Consider the following 23,205-nt stretch of genomic DNA (forward strand, 5'->3'; position numbering starts at 1 on the left):
GCCCGAGGAATCGTCGGGGCTTTGTCCCACACCATCACGTAAAATCACCAGGTCCCCGGGTCGACGGGCCCCCTATGGAGGAAACCGATCGAGCGGGGGGGACCGGGACTCTCACTCAAGTGAGATCATTGAGTCTCGACCTCAGTGAAGAGATGGTCATGTTCCCACAGAAGGAACATGAGTCATCCACGAACGCTGCTGCTGCATGCTGAAATGCCCAGGCATACAAAGCAGCGATCGTGACCATCAGATGACGACAGAAATCAACCACACCCAGAAGAACACGGGCGAACCGTCTTTAAAAAGACGTGCGCGTGCAGCTCTTTCAATGAGAGGAGGAAATTCACTCTTTCAGCGCTGAAGCGACCAGGGAGAAGCGCAAAGTCTGGCAGACCACTGCTCAGATCGCAGGCGATGCAGAATCTCGCTGGGTACCGCCGTCACACCAACACTGAAGAGGACGCTCGTCTCGAAGAGTCTTGAACAGTGCTTTCAGGAGTGAAGAGGTTCTCTTGGCTCCGAAGCGAAAAACATACTGCGGTTGCGTTCACTTCCTCCTTTTATACTCACGAGTAGGGCGGAGTACGCTATGCAAATTTCCGCAGCCCCAAGGCATTGCATGCCATTGGCTCGTGTTTAAATACTCGAAGAGGATTGGCTTTCTATGCGAAACCCCCAATCTCCGTCACTTCTGACGTAACTCGAAGTGACTACGAAAGGGAACTGGAGTGAGTATCAAGCCGTCTGCCAGGTTGGAAGCCAGGTTTTCCCGCTAAAAAATACAAGAGATAGATGGTTAGTGAAAAAGGTATGAATAATGACTTAACATTCAATGCTGTAACATCTACACTACACGATTACACAATAATAGAGTACAGTAATTAAGATGAAAGACAAGGTATTCAATAGGAGTGATGTTAAAGGACAACTCCGGCGCAAAATTAATTACACATTGGTACATAGTCAACCGTTCCCTGAGATTTGTTTTCATGATTAGCAAATGTAAAGAGTTGTATCTCTAAAAACTGATTAGCTTATAATGCTAGTTTATAGGGCTTAGAGTAATGAAATAAAAAAAAACACTAGTTAATACCACTTACAAGGCTAAAAATAGCCCCACACTAACACGGTAGCATAATCAGGGTGCCTATATGCAAAACGAAGCATTGAGAACTAGAATTTGAGAATAGAAGAGAATAAGAAGATACTTTATAAAGACAGTTCACTTCGTGTATACAGACAGGAGCCATCTTTGGAAAACAGTTTTGACAATCGAACCACGAACACCGAGCCAAATGCGCTGGTGAGATGTGAACGAGCCAAAACTTGGCTCGGCGTTCGTGGTTCGACTGCTCGAGACTGTTTTCCAAAGATGGCTGCTGCCTGTATACACGAAGTGGACTGTCTTTACAAAGTTTCTTCTTATTAAACGCTCTGTACACTTACAACGTTCTCAATGTTTCGTTTTGCATGTATGGACCCTGTGTTAGTGTGGGGCTATTTTGAACCTTGTTAGTGGTATAAACTAGCGATTTTTATTTTCATTACTCCATATGCCCCATATACTAGCGTATAAGCTAAACATTTTTTAGAGATAAAACTCTTTACATTCGATAATCATGAAAACAAATCTCAGACAACGGTGACTATGTACCAATGTGTAAGTAGACCAAAACTTCATTTTGTGCCAGCGTTGTCCTTTAAGATTAACCATAGGCTTGAAAATAGCACCTAGAGTTTTTTAATAAACAAAGAAAAAATTCTAGACAACACCATTTACAACTGGTAACTGTTAATTCATAACCTAATAAAATTAAGATAGTTGTACATAGAGTATACAGTAGTATAAAGTAGATTGCAAAGACTTAAAAACTGAATTTTGATAATGCAATCTTGTCTGGCCTCGCTTAAAGCCAATGTAGCACTCAGTGATTGTAGGGTTGGTAATGAATAGTCAAGGGTGTGGCAAACACAACTTTAGGTATATCCATTACAACTATCAATTGGCTATAAGTCAATTGTTCTTATTCAGCAGTTCCCTTTAAATCTACAATGTCAAAATACACTTGAGACATGTTTATTTTCCTTTTTTTGTTTTTTGGCTCAATGTCATCTGTCAAACACAGTGGTTCTAACCAACTGGTTTAGTTGCTTGCCATGCATCATGCTGTCTTTGAAGTTGCTGGAAGGTTTGTGTTGTGCATTGCAATGTAAAAAATGTGGTATACTAAGGCTACGTTCACACTGCAGGCTGAAAGGGACCAATTTGGATTTTTTTCATTTTGTTGTACTTATTTGGAAATGAGACATTTGTACCATTCACTCTGATATATTTTAAATTATACTAAACATAATACTCAATGATAATCATTCACATTATAACCATATGTTTCTTGAGAGAGAATGAAATGCAGATTAGGTGAGACTGTATGAGGGGGAGGTCAAATGTTCATTTCCAGCAAGGTCCTTTGTCTTACTGAGCAGTGGTCGTTCTTTAACCAGTTTTTTTTAACCAGTCTTCCACGACTACCGGTAAAGATAATAGGAACGAGAATATTTCCCAGAACAACAATCAGGTCCATATTCTGATTACTTGCAGGCAAAAGTCTGTCAGGATAGCAAACATCATGTAGTTAACGGGGAAGAGGGTTCCTTTCTCCACATCAAATACTGTATAAGGACCTTTAAAGGATATTTCTAGGCATTTAAAAATAAATATTTAGAGACATGGATCAAGGGCAAATTTTATCAAAGGGACAACTAAGAATTCCCTGGTGATACAATGGGCTTTATGCACAGCTGCACTACTTCCCGAACTTCAGCCAGTTCCTTGTTTCCTGTCTGCCATTATTGGGCAAACTTGATTAATTCAGGTGTCTGATTATTGTTGCCATGACTACTGAGGTCAAGCACACTTGAATTAATCAATTTGGCCAATAATGGCAGACAGGAAACAAGGAGCTGGGTGCTGTGTGCGTAGGATCCTTAATAAAAGTGTATGTGTGGCCGAAAGGCAAAAATGGCATTCGCAAAATTTTTTTTAGACTTATAAAACGCGCAAAATATAAATCCCAGTCACCGGAAGATTGTGCGCACATGCTCCTCCCCGAAATAGCCATAAATGAGCTTACAACCCCTAGTTTTACTATGCATATCCTCCAAACCAGTTTCAAAACATGCTAGCCAAGATGTATTTTCTGTAGGGAAGACATCATATCAGATAACACAATCTAACTACCTCTCCAATCCTACCTTTCTCTGCTTGTCCGTATTATCCCACGGTATGGGTGCACATCCCGATTGTTGTGGGGGCAATCTTTTGTTCTCACTGTACAACATAAAAGAAATTATAAATAATAATCCAAATGCAAATGTAGCATTGGAAAATATTTAATACTTGAAAACTTGCTTATCTACAGTATGAACACTATGCATTCAATCCATATGGAAATTAATTAAAATAATAATATCAGGAATACCCGCACAACAATTAAATTAATACTTTGTGTTGATAATGTAAAAGATGACAGAATATCAGATGTCAGATTTCAGACCTCTCTTCCTCTGATTTCGCCTTTTCCCTATATAAACAAATAGACTTGGTTCAGTACAGCACAGATATTTGAAGCTTAAGCATATTCTTTCAAAGATAAAGAACATAAATAAAACTGAAGAGCTTAAGACCTTGTACAGTAGGAGGTTGATCAGCCACAGCAACCGTCCCAGCCTCCTGGTCCACAGAAATTGTGGCTACTGAATCTAAAATGAGTGAAGAGATAGCATTGACTATCATCATAATATACATACAATTAGGTCATAACAGAGACCTGAAAAAAAAAGATATTAAAGCGATACTACAGAGTACATCATCCCACCATAGCCTTGTTGTTTGAACTTCCCAAGTGCTGTTGGTAGGAAGAAGAACAAGAGAATTTGGTATAGCATAGACTACATAGCAAACCATCTGAGACCATGAGCTCTATGTTGTACCAAATTCTCTCGTTCTTGTTCCCACTGACAGCAGCATACAGTGAGCTCAAATAACAGGACTATGGTTGGAAGAACTCAGGACACTGTAAAACCTTGTACTGTAGGAGGAGGGCTTAGCAACAATTCTGGACCATTCTCCTCAGTCCCAGCCCCCTGGTCCAAAGTCATGCCACTTGTCAAATCTGAGGATGAGAATGAGTGAAAAGAAGATGTTGTCTCTCTAACGTGTATACACAGATTACATAACACACAGTACAATTAGGGTCTATATTCACAAAGAATCTTAGGGGTGAAAGCATCTCAACATTTTAGGAGAAGAAAAAAAATTGGGCTAATCCCTAATGAGGAAATTTTAACATCATTTAGGAATTATTTTGAGCTAAAATGAAATCGTTGTGAATTTTGTGAAAGAACATAAATAAAGCTGAAGAGCTTAAGACCTTGTCCAGTAGGAGGTTGATCACCCACAGCCACAGTCCCCTGGTCCACGGATATTGTGGCTACTGAATCTGAGGATGAGTGACATGGTGACATTGTGTCTTATAAAAGTTTAAATAGGTGTAGTGAAAAGACAACTGCTGCTAATGCATATTTTCACAAAAATCTCAGAGAACACAATAAAGTGAAGGCACCAAATCAAGCCAAACGCACCTTGTTCTCTTAATGGGTTCGTTATCTCAAAATTTAGAATGACAGTAGCCTCCTCAGGATCATGGCTACTGTCTGTTGCCTGTTCTGGATTCACTAGAAGAATACAAACACACAAAAAATGTACTTTACGCAATTAGGTCAAAATGTGAAAGCTAAGGCAAAATAATACAAAATCCACAAGCCTCAGATACACAGAGAAGCACAGTTGCCCTTACTATTTACAATCATTGATTGCTCAACACCATCTACCCCTAAATAATAATATATAAAAAAAATACATATATAAAGTTTATAGTATATAAATATAGTTCCCTTTCGTAGTCACTTCGAGTTACGTCAGAAGTGACGGAGATTGGGGGGATTTCGCATAGAAAGCCAATCCTCTTCGAGTATTTAAACACGAGCCAATGGCATGCAATGCCTTGGGGCTGCGGAAATTTGCATAGCGTACTCCGCCCTACTCCGTGAGTATAAAAGGAGGAAGTGAACGCAACCGCAGTATGTTTTCGCTTCGGAGCCAAGAGAACCTCTTCACTCCTCAAAGCTGATTCAAGACTCTTCGAGACGAGCGTACTCTTCAGTGTTGGTGTGACGGCGGTACCCAGCGAGATTCTGCATTGCCTGCGATCTGTGCAGTGGTTTGCCAGACTTTGCGCTTCTCCCTGGTAGCCTCAGCACTGAAAGAGTGAATTTCTCTCCTCTCTGTAAAAGAGCTGCACGCGGCACGTCTTTTTAAAGATGGCTCGCCCGTGCCCTTCTGGATGTGGTAGATTTCTATCGTCATCTGATGGTCACGAACGCTGCTTTGTTTGCTTGGGCATTCAGCATGCAGCAGCAGCGTTCGTGGATGACTCATGTTCCTTCTGTGGGACCATGACCATCTCCACACTGAGGTCGCGGCTCAATGATCTCACTAGAGTGAGAGCCCCGGTCCCCCCTACTCGATCGGCTTCCTTCACGAAAGGGGGCCCGTCGACCCGGGGACCGGGCGATCTAACGGTGACGGTGTGGGATAAAGCCCCGACGATTCCTCGGGCCACACCTCCCGCCTCAGTGCGTGAGCCAGCGGGCGCTAGTTCGACTCGGTCGGTTGTCTCTTCGGGGGCACCGGCTGCTTCGAGCAGCGCCCCAGATGATGATGCGATGTCTATCACAGCATCACTAGGCGGGCTTGATTCCTCGGGAGAGGAAGATCCGGCTGCGTTGCCTCCTTCGGGAGTCCCAGCGTTGTCCGCGTCAGATCCCGAGATGACGGCCATGCTGTCTCGAGCCGCTGGGAGTATCGGGCTAGAATGGAAACCTCCATCCTGCCCCGACCTCTCACGGATGGATAATTGGTTTTTGGACAAGGCTGCCGCTGCAAAGCCACGGCCGACTCCAATACCTTTTTTCCCCGAGCTGCATGCGGAGTTATCGCGCTCTTGGGGGGCTCCTTTGTCCACTCGAGAGCGCGATCTCTCCCCCGCCTTTCCCCCCCTCGACGGCGGGGCCGCCCGTGGGTACACTGGGATGCCCCCGGTGGAGCGCTCTGTCGCGATGCAGCTGTGTCCACAGAGCGCTTCCACCCGTGGTCCTCCTAAGCACCCATCCAAAGCCTGTGGGTTCTCGTCTGCTATGGCGGCGCGGTCCTACAGAGCGGCGGGACAGGCGGCCTCCGCTCTGCATGCTATGACCACTTTGCAGGTCTTCCAAGCGAAGTTGCTCAGAGACATGCACGAGGGCGGGACTGATCCAACGGCATTCAAAGAACTGCGGTCCGCCACTGACCTTGCTCTCCGGGCAACGAAAGTGGCTGCTCGCGCCGTTGGTCAGGTGATGGCCACTAGCGTGGTTCAGGAGCGTCATCTGTGGCTCAACCTGGCGGATACGCGGAGCGCTGAGCGGACTCGTCTGCTCGACGCTCCGCTATCCCAGGTTGGCCTTTTCGGCGGTGCGGTCGAGGACTTCGCCCAACAGTTCTCCACTGCCCAGAAGCAGACGGAGGCCATCAAACACATCCTGCCCCGACGACCAGCTGCTGCCTCCACCCAGTCGTCGGCACAGGTGCCTCCCCCTGCTCGCCGCCGAGGACGCCCCCCTGCGGCTCCCCTCCCTCCCGCCCGGCCCCAGCAGCAGCCTTCACCCGGGCCCCGGCGTCGAGGAGGCCGCAGGCCGGCGTCACAGCCCCCTCAGGCCGCTCGCCCCGCTAAACGCCAGGCCAAGCGAAGATCCTGACACGGGCGGCTCAGTGTCGATCTCGAGTCTTTCCCAGGAGGCGGTAGCAGGCCCCCTCCTTCCCCCGGTGGAGGGCCGGGGGAGAATCTTTTGTTCTCAGCTCCCCGCTGCTCACCCACGGGTGGGCAGCACCCTGAACTGGTTAAAGAAAGACTTGACATCCTCACTGAGCTCACAGACTGGAGTGAGTGCCCCCGATGCCCCAGTGTGTCGGCCCACTCACTCCTCTCTGTCTCGGAGGGCGCGGAAGGGTGCGTGTGTCGTCCCCGGGCTACACCAATCCCTTCCCCCTCTCTCGCCAGACCCCCGGCAGAACGGACCCCCGTGGAACGCTCCGCTTTCCCTGGTCCCTTCTGTCGGGGAGCGGGCGTCGACGCATCCGAGCGGGGTCATCCCTGCACGCGTGCCAGTCGACCCGCCACGCTGCCCCTCCGGGGGGACGTCTGTGGTTCACATGACCCCGTTGGCTCACTTCCTGGAAGCCTGGCTAGCGCTTCCCGGGGTATCCCGCTGGGTCATCAGAACGATCAGATTCGGCTACGCGATTCAGTTCGCACGGTCTCCTCCCCGCTTCAGGGGAGTTCGCTCCACGATAGTCGGTGGCAATGCCCCAGTCCTGAGAGCGGAGATTGCGACCCTGCTGGCGAAGGGTGCAATCGAGACGGTCCCTCCAGCCGAGGTGAGGTCCGGGTTTTACAGCCCCTACTTCATTGTCCCCAAGAAGACCGGTGGGTTACGACCGATCCTGGACCTGCGCATTTTGAACCGTTCTCTCCATCGACTACCGTTCAAAATGCTCACGGCCAAACGCATTTTCGAATGTGTTCGGTATCAGGATTGGTTTGCAGCGATCGACCTGAAGGACGCGTACTTCCATGTGTCCATCTTACCTCGACACAGACCGTTTCTTCGGTTTGCCTTCGAGGGCCAGGCATATCAGTACGCCGTTCTCCCATTCGGGTTAGCTCTGTCCCCTCGCGTCTTCACGAAGATCATCGAGGCAGCCCTTGTTCCCCTTCGCGAACACGGGGTTCGCATCCTGAATTATCTCGACGACTGGCTGATACTAGCACACTCTCGAGCTCAGCTTTGCGAACACAGAGACTTGGTGCTCCGGCACCTAGCCCGTCTGGGCCTTCGGGTCAACCGAGAGAAGAGCAAACTTTGCCCCGTGCAGAGGATCTCTTTTCTCGGCGTGGAGATAGACTCGGTCGCCATGTCCGCGCAGCTCACGAACGAGCGCGCACACTCACTGCTGACTTGTCTTCGTCAGTTCGAGGGCAAGAGTGCGGTTCCACTGAAACTTTTTCAGAGGCTCCTGGGGCATATGGCATCCGCGGCCGCGGCAACGCCGCTCGGTTTGCTTCATATGAGACCGCTTCAGCTGTGGCTTCGCGATCGAGTCCCGAGGTGGGCATGGCATCGCGGCTCGCTCCGAGTCCCAGTGACTCCGGCATGCCGGCGAACCTTCTTCCCGTGGTCGAACCTCAGCTTTTTACGGACGGGCGTCCCTATTCAGCGAGTTTCCAGGCATCTCATCGTCTCCACGGATGCATCTACCACGGGTTGGGGTGCCATGTGCAATGGGCATGCAGCCGCCGGCTCCTGGACGGGGGCCCAGCGCCTCATGCACATCAATTGCCTCGAGCTGCTGGCAGTACGGCTCGCCCTGCACCGCTTCAGAGCGTTGCTCAAGGGCCAGCATGTGCTTGTCCGTTCAGACAACACTACGGCTGTAGCGTACATCAACCACCAGGGGGGTCTACGCTCGCGCCAGTTGTCGCAGCTCGCCCGCCACCTCTTGATATGGAGTCAGAAGCACCTGAGGTCCCTTCGTGCAGTTCACATTCCTGGAGACCGGAACTGGGCAGCCGACGAGCTGTCTCGGGTCCGCCCTATCTCCGGCGAGTGGCGACTCCATCCCCAGTCGGTCCAGCTGATCTGGAAAGAGTTCGGGGAGGCACAGATAGATCTGTTCGCCTCCCGGGACTCAGCCCACTGCGCCCAGTTTTATTCTCTGACCTGGGGCACTCTCGGTTCGGATGCGCTGGCGCACAGCTGGCCACGGGGCCCACGCAAGTATGCGTTTCCCCCAGTGAGCCTCCTTGCACGGGTGTTGTGCAAGATCAAGGAGGACGAGGAGCAGGTCTTGCTGGTAGCCCCCTACTGGCCCACCAAGACGTGGTTCTCCGATCTCATGCTCCTCGCGACAGCACCTCCTTGGCCTATTCCTCTGAGACAAGACCTACTCTCTCAGAGACGGGGCACTCTGTGGCACCCTCGTCCCGATCTTTGGAGGCTGCACGTGTGGCTCCTGGACGGGACGAGGCAGGTTTGAGTTCGCTGCCACCTGCGGTGGCGGCAACCATCACTTCCGCAAGAGCGTCGTCCACGAGACACCTTTATGCGTTGAAGTGGAACCTCTTCGTCAATTGGTGCTCTTCTCGCGGAGAAGACCCCCGGAGATGTTCGATCAGTGTCGTGCTTTCCTTCCTGCAAGAGGGGTTGGAGCGCAGGCTGTCGCCCTCCACCCTTAAGGTTTACGTCGCGGCCATTGCCGCTTCTCATGAAGCAGTGGAAGGTAAGTCCTTAGGGAAGCACGACCTGGTCATCAGGTTCCTGAGGGGAGCGAGGAGGCTGCATCCGCCTCGTCCTCCCCTCGTACCCTCTTGGGACCTCTCGGTAGTTTTAAGTGCTCTGCAGAGGCATCCCTTTGAGCCTTTGCAATCGGTAGAGTTAAAGTTTCTGTCCATGAAGACGGCACTCCTGGTTGCATTGGCCTCCATCAAGAGGGTGGGGGACCTGCACGCATTCTCCGTTGACGAAGCGTGCCTGGAGTTCGGGCCGGCTTACTCTCACGTGATCCTGAGACCCCGGCCTGGATATGTGCCCAAGGTTCCCACCACTCCCTTCCGGGACCAGGTGGTGAACCTGCAAGCGCTGCCCCCGGAGGAGGCAGACCCAGCCTTGGCACTGCTCTGTCCGGTACGTGCTCTCCGCACCTATGTCGACAGAACGCAGTGTTTCAGGACCTCAGACCAGCTCTTTGTCTGTCATGGAGGGAGCCAGAAGGGAAGGGCTCTCTCAAAGCAACGGCTGTCCCACTGGATGTGGATGCCATTGCTTTGTCTTACCAGCAGCAAGGCCTTCCGTGCCCCCTTGGTGTGACGGCCCATTCCACTCGGAGTGTAGCCTCCTCTTGGGCTTTAGCGCACGGCGCCTCGCTAACAGACATCTGCAGAGCTGCAGGCTGGGCGACACCCAACACCTTCGCCAGATTCTATAATCTGCTAATTGAGCCAGTGTCCTCTCTCGTACTCGTTCCGGCCGGTACTGGACCCGCTCAGGTGTCTTCGCTTGCTCGCCACTCCACTCCCCGGACTGGATAAGTGCGATATTTCCTCAGTTCTTCCATTGAAGTCTTGAGTCCTCCAGCACCGACGATGCGGGCACCACTGCTGTTGCTCTGGATGCTAGCTAGGTGCCTCCATGCGCACGGTTCCCCATGGTAACCGTCTCATGTGTATTATCCACTGTAAGCCTCCCTGAGCATGTGTCTTCCCTTGGCAAGCCATCTGCCACCCCTGGAGTTTAAATATTAGCCACCTGCGGTTGGTACTCCAGTGTTCCATATGCGTTCCTATGTGGCCATATATGTTCTTAAGTCCTCCCTTCGGTAGGCAACTGGTAGCATGTCCCCTTCGGGATATGTTTCCCAGTGTACCTTGGTAATCCTGTGTCAAAGTCGGATCCCCAAAAAAAAAAAAAAAAAAAAGAGATAAAGCTCGGGGGTTCAGTCTTTCGCAGGGCACTGGAAGACAGCTTGAAGATGGCGTGATGGCACAGACCCCCAATCTCCGTCACTTCTGACGTAACTCGAAGTGACTACGAAAGGGAACGTCTCGGTTACGTATGTAACCCTCGTTCCCTGAGTAGGGAACGGAGACGTTACGTCTCCCTGCCACTTCTGCTGTATCGCTGGGTAGATGCCGAGTTCAGTCTTGGCTCCTCAGCGAAGACATACTGCGGTTGCGTTCACTTCCTCCTTTTATACTCACGGAGTAGGGCGGAGTACGCTATGCAAATTTCCGCAGCCCCAAGGCATTGCATGCCATTGGCTCGTGTTTAAATACTCGAAGAGGATTGGCTTTCTATGCGAAATCCCCCCAATCTCCGTCACTTCTGACGTAACGTCTCCGTTCCCTACTCAGGGAACGAGGGTTACATACGTAACCGAGACGTTTTACCTTCAACCATCATTTTAAAAATTTCATAAATGTTTTGCACACATCTCTGTGCACCTTTGCTCAACAATTCATCTTTAGGTAAGATCATTTTGGCCTTCTTGTGTGGATATTCCACCAGGAGCAAAGGCTTCCAGCCAACTGCGTGCAGCTTCTCTATCTAAAGATAAAAAACAAAACAAAAAACATTTAAACCATTTCAATTACAAGTGCTTTGGTGTGGCTGTATATGGATCTTTGTCTGCTTATCACAATAGCACAAAGCTGGGACACAAATGCAGGTCAACAAGAAATATTTAGCGTAGAAGCAGACTTTTGGAACATCACAAGGAATAGCTGTATTCAAGATTTTGATCTTTAAGATGGTAAAACTGTTGAATAAATAGCTTCCATAAATATGTTAATGCATTATCTTGTCTCAGTCAAAACCAGAAAGTCTCCCCAGTACCCCAAAATAACTGACACAAAATAAAACTATGTTGATGCAAAAAAACTATGTTGATGAAAACTATGTTGACACAAAATAACTATGGTGACATAGAACAACAAAAGTTACTTACCAAAATGATAGCATCATCCCACAAATGTGAGGTCACCTGATTTTTTTTGTGTTGGCAACCCATTTTTTTTTTATTTTTTTTTTGCTCGAATTTTTCAATCTTTTTGTTTAGGCGCACATTTTTAGGCTGTGGGGCCTTGCACATAGGGCACTTCTTGAAGCCATTAAAAATTTTATTTTGCATGCTGGGCAGGTCTTCTTGAGCCCTCCACCTTTTGACATGTTTTGATGCTGTAAACCAGACAGGAGGCATAATGTCTGTCACAAACATGACTTCAACCAGGTTCAGTTATAATAAAGTTTTAGTAAGTTACTGCATTTACTCCAAACATCGGAATATCAGACTTTGATGACTAACTTATGGTTATGTTTGATGGACGCTTTTTTAGTAAGTAACAATAAAAAACACAACTCAAAAACTACAAGATATAAAATACTACACTACTCCATAATACATTACATAAATGTCTAGAACATCATACCTCAACAACAACTACAACAAACAAAGAATATGTAGTACCAATAGTTATTTGACATAGATATGGGTGTAAAGTTACAAAATATCTCACCCTGGCCTCATTGGGATCTTCAAAGGCTGCTGGGTGGTTTTCCGACATGGTGCACAGATACAATACAAAAATACAGACAATAGACAAACAGTACAAATATGAAGATGAGTGTGTGTGCGTGCGTGTGTGTTTGTGTGTGTGTGTGTGTGTGTGTGTGTGTGTGTGTATGTGTGTGTGAGTGAGAGAGAGTGAGTGAGAGAGAGAGAGAGAGAGAGAGAGAGAGAGAGAGAGAGAGAGAGAGAGACTAGAGAGAAACAGAGTGAGAGAGAAATTGAAAGAGTGGCTCTTAAAAGTGCCTTTGTTTTCTATATAAAACTGAAATAGAGATAGAGAAATGGAGATAAGATGTAAAACAGCAAATAATCTGTAGAACAGACAAGAAAGCATAATTAGATGCATCTCTGAGAAAAAAAATTTAATGTCTACATTAATGCGAGACACTAAAGGTGAATAGGGTAAAATTTTAAAAATAAATGAATCTATTACCATGATCACCATGAACCTTCCTCAGTTGATTAATTACACAAGTATATAAAAACAATGTATTATAAGTTTTTGAAATTTGTATGTTTAATTATACAAAATAGGAAATATCTCATTAAATATGCGCAATTTTGCATATATATTTTCGGTAACAAATCTGAACACATGATAAATCCAGGTGGAAAATTAATTTTTCATTTAGTTTACACAAGATGGAAAAAGAATATCAGATGGATTTCAGGATAGGGCCTAACGTTAACGTTATATGCTTTCATCTCACTTTTCATAAAAAATAAACGATTTTCACTATGTTTCTTTGGTGTAGGCTACATGGTGCTACAGAGGATGATATGTTGGTAACGTTACTGGAGAATGACAAAAAAAATAATTTTGAGAAAACGTCTTTTAAATATTTGTAAAAATGCATACTTTTTTTAGAGAAAAACAACTATTTACAGACACGATATCATGTCAAATATTTAGCAAATCAACAATACAAGCGATCTAAAACGCAAACTTATATTTCAACATTTATATTTAGTAAATAAGTAGCAGGTCTGAGATACATAGCCTACCGATTGGTAGAGGGGAATCGTATATATTATGTCTATGGAGGGGATCCTCGCAATGACGGAAAAAACGCGAAAGTGCCGTGGGGTCGCCGTCATGGCAACACGTCCGATTTAACATTAATTTATTATCAGTCCTTATCATTTTTTTTCGTTGTCTGTATATGCCTATCTGTCAATTGAGTAATGTGAAGTAAAAAAAAAAATTATTTACACCAGGATGATGAATGGGGAGTTTGATTGATCGAGCCTGCCTCTAGTTTTCCGTGTGTCCATCACGGATTCAGAATTTGACAATGTGGAAAACTGTTATACACAAAATGATCAGGGGAGATAATATGTTCACAGTTTAATGAGGCTACATTTCATCGCAAACACAGACAACTCGAATAGCCTAAAGTGTCAAAATCAGCAATAGGCAATCTCCAGTGAAGGTGAAACAATCTGTGGCGACCACCAAATATTCCGTGGTACGGTCACGGAAGAAACCCGTGGTCCCATCACGGAAGAATCCGTGGTGCCATCACAGAATTTGTCAATAAGCAAAAGGCTATAGAAACTGGTCAGGGGGATAAGAAGTTCACAGTTTAATTAGACTACATGCATGACAAACACGGACAACTTGAATAGCCTAGTGTCAAAACCAGCAGCAATATCCTCCAGTATAAAGGTGAAACAATCTGTGGCGACCACCGAATATCCCGTGGTACGGTCACGGAAGAAACCCGTGGGCCCATCACGGAAGAATCCGTGGTGCCATCACAGAATTTGTCAAAAAGCAAAAGGCTATAGAAACTGGTCAGGGGGGATAGGAGTTCACAGTTTAATTAGACTACATGCATCACAAACACTGACAACTTTAATAGCCTAAAGTGTCAAAATCAGCAATAGGCAACCTCGTCCAGTGAAAGTGAAACAATCTGTGGCGACCACCGAATATTCCGTGGTACGGTCACGGAAGAAACCAGTGGTCCCATCAATAAGCAAAATGCTATAACTGGTCAGGGAAGATACAAAAGTTCACAGTTTAATTAGACTACATGCATCACAAACCCAGACAGCTTGAATAGCCAACCTAAAGTATCAAAACCAGCAGCAATATCGTCCAGTAAAGGTGAAACAATCTGTGGCGACCACCGAATATTCCGTGGTACGGTCACGGAATTCAGGGTGACCAGACGTTATCCTAGCGATCAAACGACGACAGAACAATGCAATATCAAGTTAAAATCAAATATGTAAAGTAAAGTACTTTAAGTAAATTCAGAATATATCTTTCCAAATTATAAAAACGACGTCAATTGGGGGAGCGCGCAGGTATTGTAACAGCCCAACGCATTCTCATCCCAAAGCGCCATATACAACGCTTTTGCAAAAGCGTAAATATCCAACGCACATGGCACCCTTTAACGTCTAATGAGACACTTCGGTTATGGTTAAGTTTAGGTGTGGTGTAGGGTAAGGGTTAGACCACTAAGGGGGCGCCTTCTGCCCAAATATATCTGCGTCTCATTTGACGTTAAAGGGTGCCATGTGCGTTGGATATTTACGCTTTTGCAATTTGGGATGAGAACGGGCTCAAAAGCCCGTGTTTAGACCACAGATGCTGCCTGTCATTGACTTACATAGGCATCAATTCCGTGGGTACATCACGGATTTTTTGGCAAATCCGTGACACTGCAACGGATTTTGAGTTAAGAGCCCGTGTTCATTTCACGGAATTCTGTGAGATCAGGTTGCAAATATAATATATTTGTCTGGCTGAAATGACATCATGAGAAGTAAATCTCTCCCGTGGGTACTTGTGTTCCTGGAGGTCAAATATTGTCCTATGTATAGTTCAATAGGTCAGATATGGACTTCTCTATGGCTTAGGAAGTATCTATTGGAGTCTAAAAGTCTGTATGGAAAGTTCAAGATCAAGATCTTTTGGGACAGAAACATGTTCAGTAGGTAAAATAATTTTCTGCCTTAAATGACATCATGAGAAGTAAATCTCCAATCAACCAGAACACCCTAGCAACCACCTAGCAACACCCTAGCAACAAACCAGAACACCCCAGAAACCGCCTAGCAACACCCTAGCAACCACCCAGAACACCCCGGCAACCGCCTAGCAACACCCTAGCAACCACCCAGAACAACTTAGCAACCACCCAGAATACCCTAGCAACGGTATATCAACCACCCAGAATACCCTAAAAAACCACCTAGCAACCACCCAGAACACCGTAGCAACAACCCAGAACACCCTAGCAACCGGGTGGTGAGACTTGCCGCTTCAGGCTCCACTTCATATTTTCGTCTGGAAAATGTGCCATAAATGTGTTCCTGGAGGTCAAAAATGTATCTGTGTATCTATTTTATCTGATGTTATAGTTATCTATGTATCTATTTTATCTGATGTTATAGTCAGACTCCTTCTGACTATATCAGAGGGAGTCTAAAAGTTTATATTGTTTAAAACCTTTTGAGGAACCTTTGACCAGAAATGAGTTCAATAGGTCAGATATGGACTTCTCTATGGCTTAGGAAGCATCTTTTGGCGTCTTTGAGTATGAATGGAAAGTACAAGGTCAAGTAATTTTGGGCCAGAAATATGTTCAGTAGGTCAAATATCTTTCTGGCAGAAATGACATCATGAGAAGTAAAGCTCTCGGTATATTAACCCAAACATCAAATACCCGTGGGCCAAAAATGTGTTTCTGGAGGTCAAAATTTGACCTATGTATAGCTAATATATAACATCAATAACATCAGGAGTCTATAAGTTTATATTGTTTAAAACCTTTTGAGGAACCTTTGACCAGAAATAAGTTCAATAGGTCAGATATGGACTTCTCTATGGCTTAGGAAGCATCTGTTGGAGTCTATGAGTATGTATGGAAAGTTCAAGATCAAGAACTTTTGGGCCTGAAACATGTTCAGTAGGTCAAATATTTGTCCGGCTGAAATTACATCATGAGATGTAAATCTCTCGGTATATTGACCCACAGATCAAGTACTCGTGGGCCATGAAAGTGTTCATGGATGTCAAAAATTGACCTCTGTAGTAAAACATCAGAATGTTATATTACATAGTCTATGAGTCTGTATGTAAAGTTCAAGATCAAGAACTTTTGGGACAGAAACATGTTCAGTAGGTAAAATATTTTTCTGCCTTAAATAACATCATGAGAAGTAAATCTCCAATCAACCAGAACACCCTAGCAACCACCTAGCAACACCCTAGCAACAAACCAGAACACCCCAGCAACCGCCTAGCAACACCTTGGCAACCACCCAGAATACCCTAGCAACGGTATATCAACCACCCAGAATACCCTAAAAAACAACCTAGCAACCACCCAGAACACCGTAGCAACAACCCAGAACACCCTAGCAACCGGGTGGTGAGTTTGCCGTTTCAAGCTCCACTTCGCATTTTCTTCTGGAGAATGTGCAATAAATGTGTTTCTGGAGGTCAAAAATGTATCTAAGTATCTATTTTATGTGATGTTATAGTTATCTATGTATCTATTTTATCTGATGTTATAGTCAGACTCCTTCTGACTATAACATCAGAGGGAGTCTAAAAGTTTATATTGTTTAAAACCTTTTGAGGAACCTTTGACCAGAAATGAGTTCAATAGGTCAGATATGGACTTCACTATGGCTTAGGAAGCATCTGTTGGCGTCTATGAGTATGTATGGAAAGTTGAAGATCAAGTACTTTTGGGCCAGAAACATGTTCAGTAGGTAAAATATTTTTCTGGCTGAAATAACATCATGAGAAGTAAATCTCCAACCAACCAGAACACCCTAGCAACCACGCAGAACACTCTAGAAACAAACCAGCAACCACCAGCAAAATGTTTCATCGCATTTCCATGACATATCTAACTTGTTCCTCGTTATGCATATGCACGCTATAACTAACCTCTGTACAATGAAAAGAAAACAGCTAAGATGTGTTTCAGTGAATTCCATGACATATCTAACTTGTTCCTCGTTATGCATATACGCAATAACTAACTTTGCAATGAAAAGAAAACTGCTAAGATGTTTTTCATCGCATTGCATGATAGATATAACTTGTTCCTCGTTATGCATATGCACGCAATAACTAACCTCTGTGCAAGGAAAGAAAACCCCTAAGATGTGTTTCATCGCATTTGCGTGACATATCTAACTTGTTCCTCGTTATGCATATGCACGCAATAACTAACTTCTGTGCAAGTGAAAAGAAAACACTTAAGATGTGTTTCAGTGCATTGCATGACATATCTTACTTGTTTCTCATTATGCATATGAACGCAATAACTAACCTCTGTGCAGTGAAAAAAAAACACCTAAGACGTGTTTCAGTGCATTGCACGACATATCTAACTTGTTCCTCGTTGTGCTTATGCACGCAATAACTAACCTCTGTGCAATGAAAAGAAAACACCTAAGATGTGTTTCATCGCATTGCATGACATTTCTAACTTGTTCCTCGTTATGCATATGCACGCAATAACTAACTTCTGTGCAATGAAAAGAAAACAACTAAGATGTGTTTCATTGCATTGCATGACCTAATCTAACTTGTTCCTCGTTTATGCATATGCACGCAATAACTAACCTCTGTACAATGAAAAGAAAACACCTAAGATGTGTTTCATCGCATTGCATGGCATATCTAACTTGTTCCTCGATATGCATATGCACGCAATAACTAACTTTGCAATGAAAAGAAAACTCCTAAGATGTTTTTCATTGCATTGCATGATAGATATAACTTGTTCCTCGATATGCATATGCACGCAATAACTAACTTTGCAATGAAAAGAAAACTCCTAAGATGTTTTTCATTGCATTGCATGATAGATATAACTTGTTCCTCGTTATGCATATGCACGCAATAACTAACCTCTGTGCAAGGAAAGAAAACCCCTAAGATGTGTTTCATCGCATTTGCGTGACATATCTAACTTGTTCCTCGTTGTGCATATGCAAGCAATAACAAACCTCTGTGCAAGTGCAAAGAAAACACTTAAGATGTGTTTCAGTGCATTGCATTACATATCTAACTTGTTTCTCATTATGCATATGCACGCAATAACTATCCTCTGTGCAGTGAAAAGAAAACACCTAAGACGTGTTTCAGTGCATTGCACGACATATCTAACTTGTTCCTCGTTGTGCTAATCTACGCAATAACTAACCTCTGTGCAATGAAAAGAAAACACCTAAGATGTGTTTCATTGCATTGCATGACCTAATCTAACTTGTTCCTCGTTATGCATATGCACACAATATCTAACCTCTGTGCAATGAAAAGAAAACAACTAAGATGTGTTTTATTGCATTGCATGACCTAATCTAACTTTTTCCTCGTTTATGCATGTGCACGCAATAACTAACCTCTGTGCAATGAAAAGAAAACAGCTAAGATGTGTTTCAGTGAATTGCATGACGTAATCTAACTTGTTCCTCGTTTATGCATATGCACGCAATAACTAACCTCTGTACAATGAAAAGAAAACAGCTAAAATTTGTTTCAGTGAATTGCATGACATATCTAACTTGTTCCTCGTTATGCATATGCACGCAATAACTAACCTCTGTTGCAATGAAAAGAAAAACACCTAAGATGTGTTTCATCGCATTGCATGACATATCTAACTTGTTCCTCGTTATGCTTATGCACGCAATAACTAACTTTGCAATGAAAAGAAAACTCCTAAGATGTTTTTCATCGCATTGCATGATAGATATAACTTGTTCCTCGTTATGCATATGCACGCAATAACTAACCTCTGTGCAAGGAAAGAAAACCCCTAAGATGTGTTTCATCGCATTTGCGTGACATATCTATTTTGTTCCTCATTGTGCATATGCACGCAATAACTAACCTCTGTGCAAGTGAAAAGAAAACACTTAAGATGTGTTTCAGTGCATTGCATGACATATCTAACTTGTTTCTCATTATGCATATGCACGCAATAACTATCCTCTCTGCAGTGAAAAGAAAACAGCTAAGACGTGTTTCAGTGCATTGCACGACACATCTAACTTGTTCCTCGTTGTGCTTATGCACGCAATAACTAACCTCTGTGCAATGAAAAGAAAACACCTAAGATGTGTTTCATCGCATTGCATGACATTTCTAACTTGTTCCTCGTTATGCAACATGCACGCAATAACTAACTTCTGTGCAATGAAAAGAAAACAACTAAGATGTGTTTCATTGCATTGCATGACCTAATCTAACTTGTTCCTCGTTTATGCATATGCACGCAATAACTAACCTCTGTACAATGAAAAGAAAACACCTAAGATGTGTTTCATCGCATTGCATGACATATCTAACTTGTTCCTCGATATGCATATGCACGCAATAACTAACTTTGCAATGAAAAGAAAACTCCTAAGATGTTTTTCATCGCATTGCATGATAGATATAACTTGTTCCTCGTTATGCATATGCACGCAATAACTAACCTCTGTGCAAGGAAAGAAAACCCCTAAGATGTGTTTCATCGCATTTGCGTGACATATCTAACTTGTTCCTCGTTGTGCATATGCAAGCAATAACAAACCTCTGTGCAAGTGAAAAGAAAACACTTAAGATGTGTTTCGTGCATTGCATGACATATATCTAACTTGTTTCTCATTATGCATATGCACGCAATAACTATCCTCTGTGCAGTGAAAAGAAAACACCTAAGACGTGTTTCAGTACATTGCACGACATATCTAACTTGTTTTTCGTTATGCATATGCACGCAATAACTAACTTTGCAATGAAAAGAAAACTCCTAAGATGTTTTTCATCGCATTGCATGATAGATATAACTTGTTCCTCGTTATGCATATGCACGCAATAACTAACCTCTGTGCAAGGAAAGAAAACCCCTAAGATGTGTTTCATCGCATTTGCGTGACATTTCTAACTTGTTCCTCGTTGTGCATATGCACGCAATAACAAACCTCTGTGCAAGTGAAAAGAAAACACTTAAGATGTGTTTCAGTGCATTGCATGACATATCTAACTTGTTTCTCATTATGCATATGCACGCAATAACTATCCTCTGTGCAGTGAAAAGAAAACACCTAAGACGTGTTTCAGTGCATTGCACGACATATCTAACTTGTTCCTCGTTGTGCTTATCTACGCAATAACTAACCTCTGTGCAATGAAAAGAAAACACCTAAGATGTGTTTCATTGCATTGCATGACCTAATCTAACTTGTTCCTCGTTATGCATATGCACACAATATCTAACCTCTGTGCAATGAAAAGAAAACAACTAAGATGTGTTTTATTGCATTGCATGACCTAATCTAACTTTTTCCTCGTTTATGCATGTGCACGCAATAACTAACCTCTGTGCAATGAAAAGAAAACAGCTAAGATGTGTTTCAGTGAATTGCATGACATATCTAACTTGTTCCTCGTTATGCATATGCACGCAATAACTAACCTCTGTACAATGAAAAGAAAACCCTAAGATGTTTTTCATCGCATTTGCATGACATATCTAACTTGTTCCTCGTTATGCTTATGCACGCAATAACTAACCTCTGTGCAATGAAAAGAAAACAGCTAAGATGTGTTTCAGTGAATTGCATGACATATCTAACTTGTTTCTCGTTATCCATATGCTCGCAATAACTAACCTCTGTGCAATGAAAAGCATTGCACAGAGATGTGTTTCATCGCATTGCATGACATATCCAACTTGTTCCTCGTTATGCTTATGCACGCAATAACTAACTTTGCAATGAAAAGAAAACTCCTAAGATGTTTTTCATGGCATTGCATGATAGATATAACTTGTTCCTCGTTATGCATATGCACGCAATAACTAACCTCTGTGCAAGGAAAGAAAACCCCTAAGATGTGTTTCATCGCATTTGCGTGACATATCTAACTTGTTCCTCGTTGTGTATATGCACGCAATAACTAACCTCTGTGCAATGGAAAGAAAACACCTAAGATGTGTTGCATCGCATTGCATGACATATCTAACTTGTTCCTCGTTATGCATATGCACGCAATAACTAACCTCTGTGCAAGGAAAGAAAACCCCTAAGATGTGTTTCATCGCATTTGCGTGACATATCTAACTTGTTCCTCGTTGTGTATATGCACGCAATAACTAACCTCTGTGCAATGGAAAGAAAACACCTAAGATGTGTTGCATCGCATTGCATGACATATCTAACTTGTTCCTCGTTATGCATATGCACGCAATAACTAACCTCTGTTGCAATGAAAAGAAAAACACCTAAGATGTGTTTCATCGCATTGCATGATAGATATAACTTGTTCCTCGTTATGCATATGCACGCAATAACTAACCCCTGTGCAAGGAAAGAAAACCCCTAAGATGTGTTTCATCGCATTTGCGTGACATATCTAACTTGTTCCTCGTTGTGCATATGCACGCAATAACTAATCTCTGTGCAATGGAAAGAAAACACCTAAGATGTGTTTCATCGCATTGCATGACATATCTAACTTGTTCCTCGTTATGCATATGCACGCAATAACTGTGCAAGTGAAAAGAAAACACTTAAGATGTGTTTCAGTGCATTGCATGACATATCTTACTTGTTTCTCATTATGCATATGCACGCAATAACTAACCCCTGTGCAAGGAAAGAAAACCCCTAAGATGTGTTTCATCGCATTTGCGTGACATATCTAACTTGTTCCTCGTTGTGCATATGCACGCAATAACTAATCTCTGTGCAATGGAAAGAAAACACCTAAGATGTGTTTCATCGCATTGCATGACATATCTAACATGTTCCTCGTTATGCATATGCACGCAATAACTGTGCAAGTGAAAAGAAAACACTTAAGATGTGTTTCAGTGCATTGCATGACATATCTTACTTGTTTCTCATTATGCATATGAACGCAATAACTAACCTCTGTGCAGTGAAAAGAAAACACCTAAGACGTGTTTCAGTGCATTGCACGACATATCTAACTTGTTCCTCGTTGTGCTTATGCACGCAATAACTAACTTCTGTGCAGAGAAAAGAAAACACCTAAGATGTGTTTCACTGCATTGCATGACATATCTAACTTGTTCCCGTTACGCTTATGCACAGAATATCTGTGCAATGAAAAGAAAACAACTAAGATGTGTTTTATTGCATTGCATGACGTAATCTAACTTGTTCCTCGTTTATGCATATGCACGCAATAACTAACCTCTGTACAATGAAAAGAAAACAGCTAAGATTTGTTTCAGTGAATTGCATGACATATCTAACTTGTTCCTCGTTATGCATATGCATGCAAAAACTAACTTCTGTGCAATGAAAAGAAAACACCTAAGGTGTGTTTCATTGCATTGCATGACCTAATCTAACTTGTTCCTCGTTATGCATATGCACACAATATCTGTGCAATGAAAAGAAAACAACTAAGATGTGTTTTATTGCATTGCATGACGTAATCTAACTTTTTCCTCGTTTATGCATATGCACGCAATAACTAACCTCTGTACAATGGAAAGAAAACAGCTAAGATTTGTTTCAGTGAATTGCATGACATATCTAACTTGTTCCTCGTTATGCATATGCACGCAATAACTAACCTCTGTTGCAATGAAAAGAAAAACACCTAAGATGTGTTTCATCGCATTGCATGACATATCTAACTTGTTCCTCGTAATGCTTATGCACGCAATAAATAACTTTGCAATGAAAAGAAAACTCCTAAGATGTTTTTCATCGCATTGCATGATAGATATAACTTGTTCCTCGTTATGCATATGCACGCAATAACTAACCTCTGTGCAAGGAAAGAAAACCCCTAAGATGTGTTTCATCGCATTTGCGTGACATATCTAACTTGTTCCTCATTGTGCATATGCACGCAATAACTAACCTCTGTGCAAGTGAAAAGAAAACACTTAAGATGTGTTTCATCGCATTGCATG

General features: G+C 43.7%; 1 protein-coding gene across 1 annotated transcript; it reads right to left on the reverse strand.

The window, feature by feature from the left end:
* Positions 1-3,105: 3,105 nt before the first annotated feature.
* On the reverse strand, positions 3,106-11,991 carry LOC148976490 (uncharacterized). Its single transcript, XM_089118246.1, has 7 exons — positions 11,103-11,991; positions 4,642-4,734; positions 4,431-4,499; positions 4,083-4,172; positions 3,685-3,759; positions 3,555-3,581; positions 3,106-3,328 (listed from the first exon to the last, which is right to left on the reverse strand). The coding sequence occupies exons 1-7, from the start codon at positions 11,188-11,190 to the stop codon at positions 3,249-3,251; spliced, it is 522 nt and encodes a 173-aa protein (XP_088974372.1). The 5' UTR covers positions 11,191-11,991; the 3' UTR covers positions 3,106-3,248.
* Between the last annotated feature and the right edge of the window lie 11,214 nt (positions 11,992-23,205).

This window comes from Pimephales promelas, chromosome 13, assembly GCF_988280905.1.
Source record: "Pimephales promelas chromosome 13, fPimPro1.hap1.1, whole genome shotgun sequence".
Lineage (NCBI taxonomy): Eukaryota > Metazoa > Chordata > Actinopteri > Cypriniformes > Leuciscidae > Pimephales > Pimephales promelas.

Coding starts and splice junctions, on each gene's coding strand:
- LOC148976490 (XM_089118246.1), bottom strand. CDS start 11,190: ATGATCTTACCTAAAGATGAATTGTTGAGCAAAGGTGCACAGAGATGT. Junction 4,173..4,430: donor TCAACCTCCTACTGGACAAG/GTCTTAAGCTCT, acceptor TCTCATCCTCAG/ATTTGACAAGTGGCATGACT. Junction 3,582..3,684: donor TCAACCTCCTACTGTACAAG/GTCTTAAGCTCT, acceptor TTGTTTATATAG/GGAAAAGGCGAAATCAGAGG.